We start from the raw sequence: 21,919 nt of genomic DNA, 5'->3' as shown, positions 1-21,919 counted from the left end.
GGGAGAACTGGGGAACGAAATGGACAGTCCATTTTACCCTTGAGGTTATGACGTAAAGCGTGGTGGTAACCATCTGATTTGAGTTACGAAGAAGAGAAGGGAGAACTGGGGAACGAAATGGACAGTCCATTTTACCCTTGAGGTTATGACGTAAAGCGTGGTGGTAACCACGTGATTTGAGTTACGAAGAAGAGAAGGGAGAACTGGGAAACGAAATGGACAGTCCATTTTACCCTTGAGGTTATGACGTAAAGCGTGGTGGTAACCATCTGATTTGAGTTACGAAGAAGAGGAGGGTGAACTGGGGAACAAAATGGACAGTCCATTTTACCCTTGAGGTTATGACGTAAAGCGTGGTAAGGAGAAGGAACAGCAAGCTCAGAAGAGGAAACGGTGGTGGCCTGTAATTCTTCTGTAGGTGCGGATAGTATGGCACTTGGCTATCTCTAATGCAGCCTTTCTCAACCTTTTCAAGACAGAGGAACCCTTGAAATAATTTTCAGGAACCCCTGCTAAAAATGACTATATTTACAACTCATGATACATTAGTGTGATGGTCAGTGGGATGAATGCCCCTTAAACTTGTGGACGTTGGGAAGAATTACCTTCTTCCAGATGGCTAAAAAGATCAATGGTGTCAGGAGGACCTTATCTGAGAGGCAGAAATTGCTCATTGCTCAAGGAACGCCTAGCAACCTCTGGAGGAACCCTGGTTGAGAACCACTGCTCTACTGAGTGGCTGGACCCCTAACCTAGGGCCTGCTGCGTAATAGAAGCCTCCTAGGGACCATGCCTTGAACCATTGACTGTGTGGCCTCATAGAGTGTGGTGGTTCCACTCTTCGCCTTGAGGTTGGACATGGTGAAGTCTACAGTGTTGTGAAGATTTGGTGGCAGACAACCAGTGCTCAATGCTATTCCCATCAAAATGTCTCTGTGCCGGAACAGGTGTCCTTCTGAAGTGGGGCCTGATAGAGTGATTCGACCTCCAGCCATGAGGTGACATTCGCCAACATGTGAAGCAATAAAAATGTATCCCCCATCAATTTTCTGAGATATATACCATAGTTTGTAGACGCAATAACTTTCACACAAACCAATCAATATACGCTTTTTGAGATTTTTTTTTTTTACCAAAGACATGTAGCAGAACACATTTTGGCCTAAATTTATGAAATTTTAATTTTATTAGATATGTTTTATAACAGAAAATATAATTATTTATTTAGTGCAAATTGGGTGGAGAGTGAATCTCTGTCAATACAATTCTGGCACCGTCCCCTAAAAATTCAAAAGCGTAAAGTATAAGGTCTGGCAGGGGAACAAGGAAGGGGAAGGGCGGGGGGGGAGGTAAGGGAAAAAGGAAAATAGCCCGAAAATCCTGGAAATGGGGATTTGAATGTGCCCAAAATATAAAAAAAGAAGGAATAAAAAGATATATACATTTATTTATAATACAAAAATATAAAAATGACAGTCAATATAAACATGTCAAGATAAATTCATATGATACATATCATCATCTCGTTGGTGGAGGCCATTCTTGGCAGAGTCCATAGTGCTATTGCCCAGGATTGGCATCTTTAGGGTTGACTACAAGTCCCAGCAGCTCTTTCAGACTGTAGCAGGATCCAGGGGTTCTGCCTCCTGCATTACTTGTCATCCCAAACTCAGCATGTTCAGAAGGGAAACAGGACGGAGTCTGGCAGCAGTACCAACAGTTCTCAGCTCTTGGCCCATTCAGCTCTCTGGTCCTAGACCACTGTCCCTTTTTATAAAGCACAAAACCAGTGGGTTGGACCCAGGATGCCCGCCAAGAAAAGAACCGGAAAAACACAATTATCCCTAACCTTCCCATGCACAATGTGTGTGACTGGGAAGAGCCCTCCCCCTTTTTAGTTCCAACATCTGGAAAGAGGAAGAACTTAGCCTGTTTCCTGCATTATTTTTGCTAACTGTTTTCCTCCTGATTGGGACAGCATAAATCTCTACCTGCCTACATACCCATAAATGTTGCTGTTCCCTTTAAATGGTCAAGGTTTCACCCATATTGGTGGGCAAAGCCCCAGAGGGGTCTTTGAGGTTTGGATTCCATAGGGATGGACCACAGTCTTTGGCTTGTATAGCACTCTGTGGCTAACTGCTTCTAACAATTGAAGTGGAGATGAAAAGCTTCATTCCTATTCCTCAATATAACATTATATTCCTAACAAATCAGGTGAAAGTACTGTACCCATATAAAAGGTCCACCTCCATTCCTCAATATAATGTCATGTTCCCAACAAATGAGGAGGAGATACTGTGCACCATATGAAAGGTCCATCTCCATTCCTCAATATAATGTCATGTTCCCAACAAATGAGGAGGAGAAACTGAACACCATATGAAAGGTCCATCTCCATTCCTTAATATAACGTCATGTTCCCAACAAATGAGGTGGCCATCTCCTTTCCTCAAAATAACGTGATGTTCCCAACAAATGAGGAGGAGATACTGTACACCATATGAAAGGTCCATCTCCATTCCTTAATATAACATCATGTTCCCAACAAATGAGGAGGAGATACTGTACACCATATGAAAGGTCCATCTCCATTCCTTAATATAACATCATGTTCCCAACAAATGAGGAGGAGATACTGTACACCATATGAAAGGTCCATCTCCATTCCTTAATATAACATCATGTTCCCAACAAATGAGGAGGAGATACTGTACACCATATGAAAGGGCCATTTATGTCCCCAATATATAGTAACAAAGAAATTTTACCCCACGTGTCCTAGTTGTTTTGGGTGTTTATATCTTTAACTTGATTTTCATATTTTGATGTTACAGTTGTACCCAGTTCCATGCCAGAGCTCTGTGAAACTGTTGACTGTTAGACCAACGTGACTTTTCTATTACTGGTATTTTTAGAAAAGTGTTCAAAGAGTCCTTAAGTGATTTGCAAATTCTTTATAATTTCAAATCCAGACAAATCCGAGAAATGTAGCGAAAAAAAACGATAATGAATTGTAGCGAAAAAAAACGATAATGAATTCTGGCTAACGAAGACTTAGTGGTAGCTATTTAATATGAACAATTTTGCAGATCATATATGGACTCGGTGTGAACACTTTTCTGATTGATTTTGGAGGGAGAAAAGGAGCCCAACTGTGAGATCGGCATTTCAAATGTCGGGGAGGAGGGGCTAAAACTCCAGTTATTTGTGATCTACTGATAATTTTTTCTTTACATTTGTCTCCAACAGATGGAGGTGATGTCAGGAATACCCCAGAGACACCTCTTATATTATTATTATATTATAGTAACTCAGAAGATAATGTCATCACACAGGATCCTCCAGGAGGAAATCCAAATACACAAAATATCCATCACAGACCTTCCTGTCCGGAGACATCAATGGATCCCTCTGATCAGGGGGAATCTTCTCACCAATCACATACTATGATTGCAAATATCCATTTAGGATCTCACACTGCAGATAGATCAGCAGATCCTTCTAATCCCAAGGTATCTTCCTTACCTCATGAAGGAGTTCCCCGAGAAGAGAATCTATTCTCATGTTCAGAGTGTGGGAAATGTTCTATTTATAAAGGAGATCTTGTTAAACACCAGACAGTGTTTAGGGGTAAGCATCCCTATTCATGTTCGGAGTGCTGGAATTCTTTCCATAAGAAAAATAATCTTGCTAGACACCAGAAAATGAAAACAGGTGTGCATCTCTATTCATGTTCAGAGTGCGGTATATGTTTCACTCATAGAGGAGAACTTGTTGAACATCAGAAAATTCACACGGGTGAGCATCATTATTCATGTTCAGAGTGCGGAAAATCTTTCACTCGGAGAGAAACGCTTGTGACACACCAAAGATTTCATACAGGTGAACGTCCCTATTCATGTTCAGAGTGCGGGACATCTTTTACTCAAAAAGGAAACCTTCTTAGACACCAGAGAATTCACACGGGTGAGCGTCCTTATTCATGTTCAGAGTGCGGGAAAGCTTTCATTAAGAAAGATCATCTTGTTACACATCAGAGAATTCACACTGGTGAGCGTCCTTATTCATGTTCAGAGTGTGGGAAATCTTTCACTCATAAAAATGACCTTGTTAGACACCAAAGAATTCACACAGGTGAACGTCCCTATGCGTGTTCAGAATGCGGATATTCTTTCACTCAGAAGGCAGGCCTTTATACACACCAGAGACTTCACACAGGTGAGCGTCCCTATTCATGTTCAGAGTGCGGATGTTCTTTCTTTCGGAAAGCAGATCTTCTTGTACACCTGAGAATCCACACGGGTGATCGTCCTTAGTCATGTTTCAGAGTGAAGGAAATCTTTCTATAAAAAAGAAACTCTTGTTAAACACCAGAAAATACAGTGTAGTGTGGATGGCGGAGGAGAGCTGTTGGACAATGTAGTGTGGATGGTGGGGGAGAGCTGTCGGAGAATGTAGTGTGGATGGTGGAGGAGAGCTGTCGGAGAATGTAGTGTGGATGGTGGGGGAGAGCTGTCTGAGAATGTAGTGTGGATGGTGGGGGAGAGCTGTCGGAGAATGTAGTGTGGATGGCGGAGGAGAGCTGTCAGAGAATGTATTGTGGATGGTGGAGGAGAGCTGTTGGACAATGTAGTGTGGATGGTGGGGGGAGAGCTGTCGGAGAATGTAATGTGGATGGTGGAGGAGAGCTGTTGGACAATGTTGTGTGGATGGTGGGGGAGAGCTGTCGGAGAATGTAGTGTGGATGGCGGAGGAGAGCTGTCGGAGAATGTAGTGTGGATGGGGGAGGAGAGCTGTCGGAGAATGTAATGTGGATGGTGGAGGAGAGTATCGGAGAATGTAGTGTGGATGGTGGGGGGAGAGCTGTCAGAGAATGTAGTGTGGATGGTGGAGGAGAGTGTCAGAGAATGTGGTGTGGATGGGGAGGAGAGCTGTCGGAGAATGTAGTGTGGATGGTGGAGGAGAGCTGTCGGACAATGTAGTGTGGATGGTGGAGGAGAGTGTCGGAGAATGTAGTGTGGATGGTGGAGGAGAGCTGTCAGAAAATGTAGTGTGGATGGTGGGGGAGAGCTGTCAGAGAATGTAGTGTGGATGATGAAGGAGAGCTGTCAAAGAATGTAGTGTGGATGGTGGAGGAGAGCTGTTGGAGAATGTAGTGTGGAAGAGGAGATCGGTCAGAGAATGTAGTGTGGATAGTGATGGAGAGCTGTCAGAGAATGTAGTGTGGATGGTGGGGGAGAGCTGTCAGAGAATGTAGTGTGGATGGTGGAGGAGAGCTGTCAGAGAATGTAGTGTGGATGGTGGAGGAGAGCTGTCAGAGAATGTAGTGTGGATGGTGGAGGAGAGCTGTCGGAGAATGTAGTGTGGATGATGAAGGAGAGCTGTCAAAGAATGTAGTGTGGATGGTGGAGGAGAGCTGTCGGAGATTGTAGTGTGGATGGTGGGAGGAGAGCTGTCGGAGAATGTAGTGCAGACAGTGGGAGGAGAGCTGTTGGAGAATGTAGTGTGGAGGAGGAGATTGGTCAGAGAATGTAGTGTGGATAGTGAAGGAGAGCTGCTGGAGAATATAGTGTGGATGGTGTAGGAGAGCTGTCGGAGAATGTAGTGTGGATGGTGTAGGAGAGCTGTCGGAGAATGTAGTGAGGATGGTGGGAGGAGAGCTGTCGGAGAATGTAATGTGGATGGTGGGGGGAGAGCTGTCGGAGAATGTAGTGTGGATGGTGGGGGGTAAATTTACTATGAAGGGACATGACTAATATTAAATAAATGAGTCGTGTGTATATTTGAAATCAATTTTATAAACATTGTCAGAAATTCATATATTTCTACAGTTAATAATGTGTGTACATTATAAATTCGTCCCTCAATTTCAGTTGGATTTCAATCTTTTGTTTCGCCATAATTATAAATAGGGATGAGCCGATCATACCCGTGTTTGCTTCAATGCGGTTTCAGAGAATGGTATGACGTTTGGATCCCAAATCCGAACCCTAATGAAGTGAATTGGGAGCCGAATCTTCAGTATCAGTAATGGGCATTTTCTGGACTAATAGGCAAGGGATTGTCAAACACAGGGAGCTGAGCAGTGGTCTGAATGATATGTATCAATACCAAAAATTTGTTGCAAAAATGATAATTCCGCAGAGGGGATTTTTAGGTAGCGTACAACTCAATAAAACTTTCAAGAGCCAGAAATAATTCACGGACTCGCTGCACACAATGTAAGTTTTTTTCTCTTTTGTTCATTGACGGACACAGCTCCTGATTCTTCCTAACGATTGGGTTATGCTTCTCTCTACAGGAGTAGGACACTAGGCAGGAAAAAAACCTTGACTATGCCTATGGGGCAGTCCCAGGGCGTATACTCTTACTTCCTGCTATAGGTACTCAGTTTTGTTACAAGCAGTGTCTGAAGAAAAAAAAAAACTCCATAGAGAGGTGGGTGCTGTGTCCATCAATGAACATAAAAAATAGATTTTACGATAAGTCAAAAATCGTTATTTAACCACTTTAATACAGGGCACTTCCCTCCCTTCCCGCCCAGGCCAATTTTCCCCTTTTAGCGCTGTTGCATTTTGAATGACAATTGCGCGGTCATGCAACACTGTACTTACACCAAATTTATATCATTTTCCCCCCACAAATAGAGCTTTCTTTTGGTGGTATTTGATCACCTGTGCGATTTTTACTTTTTGCTAAACAAATAAAAAAAGACAGAAAAGTTTGAAAAAAAAAAAAAGTTTTTTTGTTTATGTTATACAATTTTGTAAATAAATAAGTTTTTTCCTGCACTGATGAGCACTGATGAGACTGCACTGACAGGCACTGATGAGGAGGCAATGATGGGGTGGCACTGATGGGGTGGCACTGATAGGCGGCACTGATAGGCGGCACTGATAGGCACTGATATGTGGCACTGATATGCAGCATTGGTGGGCACTGATAGGCGACACTGCTGGGCACTGATAGGCGGCATTGATGGGCACTGATAGGCGGCACTGATGGGCACTGATAGGTGGCACTGACGGGCACTAATGGGCACTGATAGGCAGCACTGGTGGGCACTGATGGGCGGCACTGATGGGCGGCACTGATGGGCACTGACGGGCGGCACTGATGGGCACTAATGGGCACTGATAGGCGGCACTGGTGGGCAATAATGGGCACTGGTGGGCGACACTAAAGGATGGCAATGATGGGCACTTGGGCAGCACTGATAGGGAGGACACTAGTGGGCATCACTGATGGGGAGGGCAATGGGGGGCTCCCTGAGCCCTGATCGCCATCCCTGGTGGCCATAGTGGGCATCCCTGGGGTCATAGTGGGCATCCCTGGGGTCATAGTGGGCATCCCTGGTGGATCTAGTGGCATCCCCCCCCTGAGGGTCTGCACTGGTAATCAATGATCTGATTACCAGTGCCGACCCCCCCCCCCCCTGTCAGGGGAGCCGCCGATCGGCGCTCCTTTACTCGTGCCTGTCAGGCACGAACTAAGGAAAGCCGATCAACGGCTGTTCCTGTTTTACTATGTGACCAGCCGTGATTGGACACGGCTGATCACATGGTAAAGAGCCTCCGTCAGAGGCTCTTTACCGAGATCGGAGATGCAGGGTGTCAGACTGACACCCCGCATCACCGATCGCCGCTCTGCGCGCCCCCGGGGGGCGCCCAGAGCGGTGTTATCCTGCCGCCGTCATATGACGTCCGGTCAGGATAACTCAACCACATTCCCGCCGTCAATTTGTAATAGGGCGGGCGGGAAGTGGTTAAGCAGGAGAGACGCCAAAGTAAAAAAAAAGCGCTAAAAATCTTGAAAACACACAAAAAAGTAAGGGAAATTAGCTTTATGCTCAAAAAGCTCAATAAAAACGTGCAAAAGAGCAAAAAAAAGCACAAGCTCCTTCAAGCTGAAATAAAAGCTCAAATGCCTATAAAAAGCAGCTTTTTTTTTTCTGAGCTGCAGTTTGCATGAGCCCTTACCACATTTCCTGTGACAGAAAACAGAACCCATTCCACCGTCACTTCTGTCACCGATGTAAAACAAAATGGAGAATTCAGTCATAGAAGAGCCGAGGAGAGCCGGTGTAACGTGAGAATTACCTACCCCGTGAGAATAACCTACCCTTGTCACTTCCGGCCAGAAACAGCTGAGCAGCGCAGCAGTGCGCATGCTCAGAGCCCCAGATACCTAAAGGAAGAACAGAGGAGCTTACTAGTGCGCATGCAGTATGAAACGATCACGGTGTACCGTGAAAAAAACCTACCGACGCGTCGGTTACATAAAACAGCGGGGCTGAAATAGGAGTCATCTCCGCTCCTGTGCCTGTCACTTCCCTGCTCTCGGCAAGTAAATATAAAAGCAGCTCTCGGCTCCGTGATTTATGTTTTCATACAGCCGCCGCCGCTTTTATATTTACTATCCGAGATCAGGGAAGTGGCAGGCACAGGAGTGGAGATGACTCGTATGTCAGCACAGCTGTTTTAATGTAACCGCTGCATTACATACAGTGCCGAGAACCGGAAGTGACGAGGGGTAGGTAATTCTCACGGAACACCGGACACCTCACAGCCATCACTTCAGAGTTCCCTCTTCACTCCTCCTCCACTGCTATTGGCTGCACTCCCTCCACACCAACCAATCACAGGGCGGGATCACAGTTACTAGGCAAATTCTGCTCTCACTCACCTTAGACCTCTCCACTGTGATTGGTGGCACAACCAGCAGATTCTGCTCTCCACAGAAACTAATCTCAGACCTCTCCACTGCAATAGGCTGCACTCCCTTTACAGGAACCAATTACAGGGCAGTATCACAGTCACCACAGAGATTCACCTCTGATCTCATCCCAGTCCCACACTATTATACATTTATATAGCTCTGACATATACCGCAGTGCTGTACAGAGATCACTAAGCCAATCACATCAGTCTCTGTACCAGAGGAGCTTACACTCTAATATCCCCTCCCCCACAGTCACATCAGTCTCTGTACCAGAGGAGCTTACACTCTAATGTCCCCTCCCCCACAGTCACATCAGTCTCTGTACAAGAGGAGCTTACACTCTAATGTCTCCCCTCCCCCACAGTCACACACTATTATTATTATACATTTATATAGCTCTGACATATACCGCAGTGCTGTACAGAGATCACTGAGCCAATCACATCAGACTCTGTACCAGAGGAGCTTACACTCTAATGTCCCCTCCCCCACAGTCACATCAGACTCTGTACCAGAGGAGCTTACACTCTAATGTCCCCTCCCCCACAGTCACACACTATTATTATTATACATTTATATAGCTCTGACATATACCGCAGTGCTGTACAGAGAACACTGAACCAATCACATCAGTCTCTTTTCCAGAGGAGCTTACACTCTAATATCCCCTCCCCCACAGTCACATCAGTCTCTGTACCAGAGGAGCTTACACTCTAATGTCCCCTCCCCCACAGTCACATCAGTCTCTGTACCAGAGGAGCTTACTCTCTAATGTCCCCTCCCCCACAGTCACACACTATTATTATTATACATTTATATAGCTCTTATACCGCAGTGCTGTACAGAGATCACTGAGCCAATCACATCAGTCTCTGTACCAGAGGAGCTTACACTCTAATGTCCCCTCCCCCACACTCACACACTATTATTATTATTATTATACATTTATATTGCTCTGACATATACTCACTGGCCACATTATTAGGGAAACCTGTTCAATTGCTTGTAAACACCAATTGCTAATCAGCCAATCACATGGCAGCAACTTAATGCATTTAGGCATCTAGACATGGTGAAGGCGACTTCCTGAAGTTCAAACCAAGAATCAGAAAGGGGTATAAAGTAAAAATTAAATTACTTTGAACGTGGCATGGTTGTTGGTGGCAGACAGGCTGGTCTGAATATTTCTGGGATTTTCACACACAGCCACCTCTCGGGGTTACAGAGAATGGTGGGAAAAAGAGAAAATATCCAGTGAGCCGCAATTGTGTGGAGGAAAATGCCTTGTTGATGTCAGAGGTCAGAGAATGGGCAGACTGGTTCCAGATGATAGGGAAGCAACAGTAACTTAAATAACCACTTGTTTCAACCAATGTATGCAGAATATCATCTCTGAACCCACAACACATCGAACTTTGAGGCAAAAGACCACAATTCTGTCAGCTAAGAACAGGAAACTGAGGCTACAATTGGCACAGGCTCACCAAAATTGGACAATAGAAGATTTGAAAAACGTCTGGTCTGAAGAGTCTCAATTTCAGCTGCGACATTTAGATGGTAGGGTCAGAATTTGGTGTAAACAACATGAAAGCATGGATCCATCCTGCCTTGTATTAAACTTTCAGGTTGGTGGTGATATAATGGTTTGAGGGATATTTTCTTGGCACACTTTGGGCCCCTTAGTACCAATGCCATGAAGAATTAAGGCAGTTCTGAAGGCAAAAGGGGGACCAACCCGGTGTTCCGTGAGAATAACCTACCCCGTGAGAAATGCCTACCCTTGTCACTTCCTGTCAGGAACAGCTGAGCAGCGTAGCAGTGCGCATGCTCACAGCCCCGGTGACCTAATTGAACAGCTGAGGAGCTGAGAAGTGCGCATGCTCTGAGGGTATGACATTTTGACGGTAGTGTGTGTATCGTTACACGGCATGAGCTGTTGCGGCGGTTACATTAAAACAGCTCGGCCGCAACATGAGTCATCTCCGCTCCTACCACTGTCACTTCCCTGATCTCACCAAAAATAAAAATAACTGGCGCACAACGGGGAATAAATATCACCAGGGGCTATACCAATGTCACTGGACACACAATTAACCAGAGTGAATGATAATAAGGTAAAAAGGGCAGATTGAGAATTCCATGTATGGCAAAGTCCATAAAAAAGTCCATAAAAGTCCATAAAAAGCTCAAGGTGCACTCCTGAGGCAGCTCTAGTGACAAGTAGAAGATTTGCTTGGGGCCAACTAGAAGAAAACACAGGCGCCACTCTAAGTGCAGTAACTTGAAACTTTTTTATTTGGATAAACCGCTAGATAGGGGGGTACTCACAAAAGGGATGATTAAAACAGCTCATAAAACACACTCCGGTAAGGATCAGGATGGCTCAAGCGGTGACAAGTAGACAGGCTGTAGCGGTAGCTGCCGCACTTCCTCGTCCCGGGGACACTCAGATGACCGTCCGTCGTCACTTCCGTGAGCGTGATTACGTCATGGCGCCGGCGACGCGTTCTCGGAGCATGCGCTCCTTCCTCAGGCCGATGAGTAAGGAGCGCATGCTCCGAGAACGCGTCGCCGGCGCCATGACGTAATCACGCTCACGGAAGTGACGACGGACGGTCATCTGAGTGTCCCCGGGACGAGGAAGTGCGGCAGCTACCGCTACAGCCTGTCTACTTGTCACCGCTCGAGCCATCCTGATCCTTACCGGAGTGTGTTTTATGAGCTGTTTTAATCATCCCTTTTGTGAGTACCCCCCTATCTAGCGGTTTATCAAAATAAAAAAGTTTCAAGTTACTGCACTTAGAGTGGCGCCTGTGTTTTCTTCTACTTCCCTGATCTCGGCTAGTAAATGTAAAAGCGGCGGCGGGTGTATGTAATGTAAATCACGGAGATCTCGGCTCCGTGATCCGCTTTTACATTTAGTAGCCGACATCAGGGAAGTGACAGGGGTAGGAGCTGAGATGACTGATATTGCAGCCAAGCATGCGCACTAGTCAGCTCCTCAGCTGGTCAATGACGTAGGTGCACCGGAAGTGACGAGGGTATAGAATTTTTACGGGTATGGTTTTTTCACGAAACACCGGTGTTCCGTGAAAAATCCATACCCGTGAGAAAACCATACCCTCGTCACTTCCGGTTCAGCTACGGAGGGTATGGATTTCTCACGGTAGTTAAACTTGCGGCGCTTACATTAAAACAGCTTATCTGCGACATAAATCATCTCCGCTCTTCGCCCTGTCACTGCCCTCATCTCCGGTAATAAATATAAAAGCGGATCACGGAGCCGCGATCGTCGTCACATTTACATCTCATACTCCCGCCGCCGCTTTTATATTTATTACCGGAGATGAGGGAAGTTACAGCGATAGCAGAGGAGATGATTGATGTTGCAGCCGAAGTGTTTTAATGTACCCGCCGCAAGTATTACATTAGACACAGTGCCGTGAGAATTTCATGCCCACCGAGCATGCGCACTTGTCAAATTCTTTCATGTTCATTTACGTATCCGTGGCTCTGAGCATGCGCACTGCTGCGCTGCTCAGCTGTTTCAGACCGGAAGTGACGACGGTATGGTTTCTCCACGGGGTATGGTTTTTTAACGTTACACCGGTACTAGCAAGGTGTACCTTGAAAACCAGACCAGAGATAGGAAGAGTGTGATTGTACAGACACAGGACATGATACCAAAACTGGGGAGGAAGTGATGTCTGGTGCAGACAGGAAGTGATATACAGACAGGAAGTGAGGTAACTTATGAACAGGAAGTGATGTAGGGGTCCAAAAGTAAGTTCCAGGTGAGAGGCGAGTTGCGAGGAAGTAGAAAGACGACATTGGAACTGGCAGTAGAGGAGGTAATAAGATATTTTGTTTTACACCCAGTGAAGTTCCGTCCTGTCCATCCTCTTCCTCCATAGTCACTGTGATGTATTTTATCTCCATCAGATGCTGATATACACACAGATGCTATTACTGTATAAATAGACGTCTTTTTTTACACGGTTAGCTAGTATATGGGTTAGGAGGCTTTTTTAACATTCTACTTTAAACCTCACCCTGGAGATCATCTTCCTGCTGACCGGAGAGGTGAGGAGGATTCTGGGAGGATCATTGTTGTTCTTTCAATGCAGAGTTTACCTCCGGTGAAGTTTGGCGATTACTTAACTATCACAGTTCCTTTAGCTCACTCCCTGAAACCCAAGAGAAAAAGAGAAGAAGATTCTGGAAGTTACCAACCAGATCATTGATCTGCTGACGGGAGAGGTGAGCGGTGCTGGGAATTCTGGGACATTATCCAGTAACAGACAAGGGATGTGTCTGGATGGTGACTGTATCATTGTGTGTGTCAGGTTCCTATAAGGTGTCAGGATGTCACTGTCTATTTCTCCATGGAGGAGTGGGAGTATATAGAAGGACACAAGGATCTCTACAAGGACGTCATGATGGAGAATCAGCCGCCCCTCACATCACCGGGTAAGAGGAGACTTTATTGTAAAGGAGAGAGCAGTACGGAGGATCCACCTAGATCCCCCATCATCTGATAAACACATAGAAACAATGTATTCAGTCAGTGTGTGTGTTTCCTACAGATGGATCCAGTAATGGGAACCCACCAGAGAGATGTCCCCGTCCTCTGTATTCCCGGGATTCCACACAGGAAGATCACACCATCCCTCACCATCATCAGGTAGGTGAGACTGAACAACTAGAACTCAAAGAGAATTCCAATATATGAGATTATATTTTTCTATGTAATCTCCTTTTAACAATTGTATTTTAACATCTGTGGGGTTTAGGATGAAGAACTAAAAGACATGAAAGTTGAGATTAAAGAAGAAGAGACGTTGGTGAGTGGAGCCCAGCAGTCTATCGGAGGGGGAGGTCCTCTGTATTCCCGGAATTCCTCACAGGAAGATCACACCATCACTCACCATCATCAGGTAGGTGGACTCAGTATAAAGAACACAGAAATTTTTCTGGTTTTGTGAGATTATATTCTTCTACGTAGTTTCTTGTTTTATTGCTTACTTCTATATCTGAAGAGCAGTCTTTACTCCCTACGCCATCATTCCTGGTTTCCAGCTCTTTCTTCTGTAAGCACCCTATATTTTACCCCCCCCCCCATTTTATTGTTTTTTTTCTTTTTATCAATATTTGTCACTTTCTTTTGTGGGTCTTTAGTTCATTCACATGTCATCCGGGGTCCAGCATACTGATTAGATCACTTTTCTGTCACCCTGCTATGCAGTACAGCTGGTAAGCTCCTGTTTCTCCCACTCCTAGTCTGAGCTTTAACCACTTCCCGCCCGCCCTATAGCATATTGACGGCGGGAATGTGGTTGTATTATCCTGACCGGACGTCATATTACGCCGGCAGGATAATACAGGGCGCGCAGAGCGGCGATCGGTGATGTGGGGGGAAAATGACATAAATTTGGTGTAGGTACAGTGTTGCATGACCGCGCAATTGTCATTCAAAATGGAACAGCGCTAAAAGGGGAAAATTGGCCTGGGCAGGAAGGGGGTGAAAGTGCCCGGTATTGAAGTGGTTAATGTACTGATACCAGGTCACATTTCGGTCATTACACTGCTTACATTTACATTCAATGATGTATTAATGATTACAGAACTGTTGTCGTTTGTTTCTTTTATAACTGTCTGGAATTCAGCTTTAATAGATGTTTTCTATTATTTTGGGGTTTAGGGTGAAGATCGGATTAATATAAAATCTGACGGTAAAGAAGAAGAAGTGGAGACGTATGTGGGGGGTGATCAGCCGCCCACGGAGGAGGTCGGGATGATTATGAAAAGCGAACAGGATGAAATTTCTCTACCTAACGACAAAAGTAAGTATAGGCACTATGGAAGAAACCGGTCACAGTCTTATTTTACTTATAAGTGTAGCACCCTCCTAGTTAGGTAGGTGCTAGGTAAAGCATCTATTTGCTCCTTCTGCTTATCAGGGGGCCTGATCTATTAGTTTGCCTGTCACATGTTTCCAGGTGTGATTCACTGGGTCTGAGGTAGTGTCCCCACTGTATCCAATGAGGGAGCTTGTTGGACAGTGGAGGAAACCCAGCCAGTGACACATCAGGTATTATGTCAGTCCCAGTGGGAGGGCATTCCTGCAATGCATCTTGGGCATGACCATAAATACGGAGGGGACATGTTACAGGGCATCTTTTAGCGGGAGCAAAGTCCCAGGAGGAGGTGGACGGATATCTCTCCTCCTGCAGGTGTGAGGAAAGTGGTTCAGGCGGTCAGGTCTAGTGAACCAGGTGTGGAGCTGAGCTGCAGAGGATCCAGAGTGCTGACAAGTGGAACTGCTGGCAGAGTCTCTCGGGAAAAACAGTGTCCGTTAGTACCAGGAGATTTGCCAAAGGGTCTGCCCAGAAAGGGGGACCAGTCCAGAGAAGTCAGGGGATCATGGAGCCAGCTCACACAGGAAGTGTAACAGTAAGGGGGGTGCCGTGTAGATGACCCTGAAGATTAGGAACAAAGGGGGTGCCAGGAAGGGCCCTGAAGTTTGTTCTGCAGTACAGTACAGTTTACCTTAATTCTACTTCACTGCAAATGTCAAGGTGAAGCAGCGGCCTAGCCGTGACTAGCGTTCCTCAGCGTTTTTCAGTTGTCCCAGCTAACTGTGCATAGTTATATAAGTTGGAGTATCCCACTCATTCCCTTCTCCCTTCCAAGTTCTAAATAAAAACACAAAAACCAAAGCTCCTAGATTGTTTCCTGGCTGAGCCAAAATCACTCTGAAAATGTCGAACTGCACTGTTGTTGCTAATGGTAACCCAGGGGGACCCGTAGTAAGCAGCTACCATGGGAGTAGTGCTACACAAGGATTGTATTTTTATGGAAAAATGTTAGATAATTAATGTTGGAGGACAGTGATGAAGGTTCTGTAGACAGGGGTAATTAGGCGAACACTACGAAGTGGCTGGGTCCATAACTTAGGGCCCGTTGCAGAACAGAAACCGTGCCTGTGCCCAGGGCTGCTGATAGGGGGGGACCACCAGTCCTCCTGTAGTAGGCCCGGGGCCCAAACAGCATTGGGAATCGGTGCAGTTGAGCGGAGGGGCAATTACTGATGGAAGCCTTGTGTGGCTCTCTGCAGCAGCTGAAAGCCAGTTTCTCCCCCTCCTACCAGCTTTCAGCAGGGAGAGACACCGACACAGGGCATCTTCTAACAATGCCCAACAACAAGGGGTCTTTAGGTGTCCTTAAGACACAATTTTAACTGTAATCGTCCATGTCCTCAGCCATGCCCCAACCGACTCGAAGATATTACGACCTCACACATACTTCCAATATGTGTCCCCAGGGGACCTAGCTCCTGGGAGAACGATCGCAAACCAAATGGGGAGCGCCATACCCTGGATGGGCCCCCACCATTAGCTAAAATGTAAGTAAACACTGACCCCCCCCCCCCCCAAAGACCCCCCCGACCCGCCAACTGCTGTGACAAAATGCGCAAGAGACATAATCATGTATTCGTTATTTTTTTTTTATAATTTATTCTGTAATTTTTTTTTTTTTTTGTATAAACTCAATTCGAGTCGAAAAACACAAAAATGTTCCCCCAACCCATACTCCTCAGCAACCCTTAACATAAGGGTGGTGGGAGGGAAGTTACCTCTTCTCCTGAATTCTTTGGACTGAATCCAAAACCACCTATCTGTATTGACCCTCACATCTTGCTCCCTGCCCATCCAACCTTTTTCCTCCAATCAGGTAATGACTACTCTCCTTGCAACCCCTCCGACCTCGCTGACCCTTCCCTGACCCTGTTTCTCCTTAAATCATGCCGCCCCTTCATCCATTTTCTCCTCCGGGCCTCACTTTTTTTACCATTTTTTTTAACTTCTTTCCTACAGATGGAGGTGATGTCAGGAACACCTTGGAACAACCTCTTATATTATTATTATATTATTCTAATACAGAAGATGATGTCATCACACAGGATCCTCCAGGAGGAAATCCAAATACACAAAATATCCATCACAGACCTTCCTGTCCGGAGACATCAATGGATCCCTCTGACCAGGGGGAATCTTCTCACCAATCACATACTAGGATTGCAAATATCCATTTAGGATCTCACACTGCAGATAGATCAACAGATCCTTCTAATCCCAAGGAATCTTCCTTACCCCATGAAGGAGTTCACCAACATGAGAATCTATTCTCATGTTCAGAGTGTGGGAAACATTCTATTTATAAAGGAGATCTTGCTAAACACCAGAAATTTCACATGGGTGAGCATCCCTATTCATGTTCAGAGTGCTGGGAATCTTTCCATAAGAAGCATAATCTTGCTAGACACCGGAAAATTCAGAAGGGTGAGCGTCTCTATTCATGTTCAGCGTGTGGGAAATGTTTCACTCATAGAGGAGACTTTGTTGAACATGAGAAAATTCACACTGGTGAGCGTCCTTATTCATGTTCAGAGTGTGGAAAATCATTCTCCCACAAAGGAAATCTTGTGAAGCACCAGAGATTTCACACGGGTGAACGTCCCTATTCATGTTCTGAGTGCGGGACATCTTTCACTCAAAAAGGAAACCTTCTTCGACACCAGAGAATTCACACAGGTGAACGTCCCTATTCATGTTCAGAGTGTGGGAAATCCTTCATTAAGAAAGATCATCTTGAAACACATCAGAGAATTCACACAGGTGAGCGTCCCTATTCCTGTTCAGAGTGCAGAAAATCTTTCACTCATAAAGGAGACCTTGTTAGACACCAGAGAACTCACACGGGTGAGCGTCCTTATTCATGTTCAGAGTGTGGGAATTGTTACACTCAGAAAGCAGGCCTTGATGCACATAGGAGAATTCACATGAGTGAGTGGCCTTATTCATGTTCAGAGTGTGGGAAATCTTATACTCAGAAAGCAAACCTTCTTGCACACATGAGAATTCACATGGGTGATCGTCCTAATTCATGGTCAGAGTGAAGGTAACCTTTCCATAAGAAAGAAACTCTTGTTAAACACCAAAAAATACATTGACGTGTGGATTGTGGAGGAGAGCTGTCAGAGAATGTGGTGTGAATGTTGTGAGAGAGCTGTCAGAGAATATAGTGTGGATGGTGGAGGAGAGCTGTGGAAGCTTGTAGTGTGGATGGTGGGAGGAGAGCTGTTGGAGAATGTAGTGTGGATGGTGGGAGGAGAGCTGTCGGAGAATGTAGTGTGGATGGTGGAGGAGAGCTGTCGGAGAATGTAGTGTGGATGGTGGAGGAGAGCTGTCGGAGAATGCAGTGTGGATGTGGGAGGAGAGATGTTGGAGAATGTAGCGTGGATGGTGGAGGAGATCTGTCGTAGAATGTAATGTGGATGGTGGAGGAGGTCTGTCAGAGAATGTAGTGTGGATGGTGGAGGACATCTGTCGGAGAATGTAATGTGGATGGTGGGGGGAGAGCTGTCGGAGAATGTAGTGTGGATGGTGGGATGGTGGGGGGAGAGCTGTCGGAGAATGTAGTGTACATGGTGGAGGAGAGTTGTCGGAGAATGTAGTGTGGATGGTGGGGGAGAGCTGTCTGAGAATGTAGTGTGGATGAAGGATGGAGCAGCCAGGGAATGTAGTAATGACATTGAGAAAAGAGATACAACACAGGGGTGCAGAGAGTGATGTGGACAATGCTGAGGGAACAATGGGTGGTGAGGATGTAGACAATGATAATGCTGAGGGAACAATGTGTGGCGAGGATGTAGACAATGATAATAAAAGAATGTCCCAACCAGGGCGCTGTTACACTGTGTACGTCGGGGACTCTGCATTACAGTGTAAAACTCCAGAAAAGACTGAATTTGAGTTCTACATATTTATTCCTTGTACATTTATTCCTGGTGATAGAATCCTCCAGCACTGTAGGTCGGGCTAGTTATTCAGATCTGCACTGAACATTTACAAAAAAACACATGGCGGAGTCATCAGTGAAAACAGAAAGTTCCAATGTCTTTTGAATGGGAAGATATATTATCCATGAAATAAAGTAACTATAGAAGACTAATTTACAGTGATGTCAAATGTGTAAATTTACTATGAAGGGACATGACTAATATAAAAAAAAAGAGTCCTGTGTATATTGGTAATCATTTTAAAACATTGTTAAAAATGTGTATGTTTATACACTTAATGTGTGTACTTTATAAATTTGTGCATTCATTTCAGTTTGTTTGTCATTTTTTTGTTTTGTTTTGCAGTAATTATAAATAGGGATGAGCAATTGCAGTTTTTTTTAGGCATGTTTCTTAAGGTGACATGGATCTGTAAAGAAAAAATAATGTCTATTTTGTTTAAAATGTAAAGGAAAAATACTTCACATCTTTGAAACCTTTATTGGATAGGCCAGAATTTCTGAGGGAGAGAACAAGTAGATTGCATATAGATTAAAAAAAAAAAAAAGATTGTATTATTTTGGAGTCTAAAAATGAAAATAGGTTATAGATTTGCACAACAGATATTAAAGTGGTTGTAACCCCACTTGGTTATTTTCAGGCACTCACCTGTCTTCCTTAACCACTTGCCGACCAGTCACTGGGACTGTACTGCGGCAAAGTGGCTCGATTCCGTCCAGCGATGTAGACCTACGTCGCTGGACTCCTCCCCCTGTAGGCGGCGCTCGCGCGCCGCCGGAGGCGCGCTCCCGCTGTTTTCAGTCACAGCGGGAGTCGGACCAGGGGAGGAGCGGCGGCGATCGCCGCCGCTCTTCCCTGATCGTCGGGGAATCGAGTTTGGAGATTCGCCCGCTTGTGTAAACAAAGCGGGCGGATCTCCCAAGTGACAAGGAGTGACCGATTGCAGTGTTCAGCATAGCTGAACATGCGATCTGTCCCTGTGTCACTCAGTCACCTCCCCCCACACACGTTAGTAAGCACCAGGCATACATTAACCCCTCCCTCTCCAATAAAGTTAACCCCTTCCCTGCCAGTGTCATTTTTACAGTAACAGTGCATATTTATAGCACTGATTACTGTAGAAATGTCACTGGTATCCCCAAAAGTGTCAAAAATGTCAGTCAGGGGTCCGATCTGTCCGCCGCAATGTCGCAGTCCAGCAAAAAAAAAACGCAGATCGCCGCCATTACGCGTTACAAAAAAAAGACACCAAAAATGACAAAAATCTTTCCCTTAGTAAACGCAATAACTTTTGCGCAAACCAATCAAAATACGCTTATTGTGATTTTTTTTACCCAACATAGGAAGCAGAAAACAAATTGGCCAAAAATTTAAAAACATTTTGATTTTTACATTTTTTTTGGGGAATTTCATATAAAAAAATGTGAAAAATATTGTTATTTTTTCAAAATAAACTCTCTTTTTTTGTTTATAGCGCAAAAAGTAAAAATGGCGCAGGTGATCAAATACCACCAAAAGAAAGCTCTGTTTGTGGGAAAAAAAATTTCGTTTGGGTACAGCGTCGCACGACCGCCCAATTGTCAGTTAAATTCGCACAGCGCCGAATCGCAAAAAGTGGCCTAGACGTAAGACAGCAAAATCCTCCGGTGGTTAATGCTAAGTGACCAGTGTATGTGTTTTATTAAACAAAAATGTTGTTCTCTACCTTAAATCCTTATATCCTAGTGCCTCTCAGCTGAGAATCCCCTGCTTACGTTAGTTGGGAGGAGGAGAGAGGCGGGCGGTCACGTGAGCGCCGAGCAGCGCTAAGATATAAGGTATAGAATGTCATTTTGTTAATAAAACGCATACACTGGGCACTTCGCATTAAGAAAGACAGGTGAGTGGTCACAAACGCTTTAAGCCTGTATAAGCAGGTATATGATATCCAAAAACTAAAACAAACTGTATTTTTGTGTTAAATTTGAAAATAAAAAAAACAAGCTATTTGTATCACAACTTTGAAGCCTTTATTGAATAGGACAGAATTTCGGAGGGAGAGAGCAAGCACATTGCATCAGGAAATTAGAAATGTGTGTCTTGTTTTTGAAGGCTGAAGATAAGAAGATGTTAGATATTAACTCCACAAAAAACAAGTCTAAGGCTGCAGTTTCTAAACATTGAACAGAATTGCACCACACTTGTTAAGCCTTCATTAGAATAGGTTGCAATTTCTTAGGCAGAAAGTAGATTGCACCTGAAAGCGAAAAATTTACTTCCTTTTTCACAGACTGAATAAACAAACATTTTACAGATTTGGTGCAAAGTTTGTAATAATGCCTGGCAACTCTGCTTTTTCTGAGAGAGAGAGTAAGTACATTGCAGCTAAAAATATTATATATACAGTGCATTGCGAAAGTATTCGGCCCCCTTGAACTTTTCAACCTTTTGCCACATTTCAGGCTTCAAACATAAAGATATAAAACTGTATTTTTTTTTTTTTTGAAGAATCAACAAGTGGGACACAATCATGAAGTAGAACAAAATTTATTGGATATTTCAAACTTTAACAAATAAAAAACTGAAAAATTGGCCAATGTAGCCTAATAACAACACTTACATGGTGTGCAGAGAGTCCATTACATATTTCTGGCTCTTGACTCTGACATAATAAACATATATATTTTTTTTTTCTTTAGGATAACATATGCTGGAGTTTTTCGTCTTCCTTTGGATCAACTGCGGGTATAAGATTGTGTATATGGGATTGTACAGTTGGGTTTTCTTTACTGTTATTTATTGGTTTAGCCAGATGGGATTGTGTCTTTTTTCAACCTATGTACAGTGCCTTGCGAAAGTATTCGGCCCCCTTGAACTTTGCAAGCTTTTGCCACATTTCAGGCTTCAAACATAAAGATATAAAACTGTAATTTTTTGTGAAGAATCAACAACAAGTGGGACACAATCATGAAGTAGAACAAAATTTATTGGATATTTCAAACTTTGTTAACAAATAAAAAACTGAAAAATGGGGCGTGCAAAATTATTCAGCCCCTTTACTTTCAGTGCAGCAAACTCTCTCCAGAAGTTCAGTGAGGATCTCTGAATGATCCAATGTTGACCTAAATGACTAATGATGATAAATAGAATCCACCTGTGTGTAATCAAGTCTCTGTATAAATGCACCTGCACTGTGATAGTCTCAGAGGTCCGTTTAAAGCGCAGAGAGCATCATGAAGAACAAGGAACACACCAGGCAGGTACGAGATACTGTTGTGGAGATGTTTAAAGCCGGATTTGGATACAAAAAGATTTCCCAAACTTTAAACATCCCAAGGAGCACTGTGCAAGCGA

General features: G+C 44.5%; 3 protein-coding genes across 3 annotated transcripts in view; 2 read left to right on the top strand and 1 right to left on the bottom strand.

Annotated features, from left to right (window-relative positions):
• Positions 1-21,919, bottom strand: part of LOC309564419 (uncharacterized protein) — a gene marked incomplete at its 3' end in the record, with an annotated part of 909,898 nt that overhangs the window by 576,173 nt on the left and 311,806 nt on the right.
• Positions 1-21,919, top strand: part of LOC309563476 (uncharacterized protein) — a 51,284-nt gene that overhangs the window by 4,895 nt on the left and 24,470 nt on the right. The window contains exons 2-3 of the mRNA XM_082267869.1: positions 13,071-13,194; positions 13,311-13,408. Of these exons, the coding sequence (XP_082123995.1) occupies positions 13,110-13,194; positions 13,311-13,408 (183 nt within the window). The 5' untranslated portion in view covers positions 13,071-13,109. The remainder of the gene's footprint in view (positions 1-13,070; positions 13,195-13,310; positions 13,409-21,919) is intronic.
• On the top strand, positions 16,650-17,718 carry LOC309562837 (uncharacterized protein). The gene has a single exon (XM_082267152.1). It carries the CDS (start codon positions 16,754-16,756, stop codon positions 17,681-17,683), a length of 930 nt encoding a protein of 309 aa, XP_082123278.1. The 5' UTR covers positions 16,650-16,753; the 3' UTR covers positions 17,684-17,718.

Source organism: Pelophylax lessonae (assembly GCF_965119305.1).
Source record: "Pelophylax lessonae genome assembly, chromosome: 9".
NCBI classification, from domain to species: Eukaryota; Metazoa; Chordata; class Amphibia; order Anura; family Ranidae; genus Pelophylax; species Pelophylax lessonae.
The sequence above is the reverse complement of the archived record's forward strand: the minus strand, read 5'-3'. Positions and strand labels throughout refer to the sequence as shown.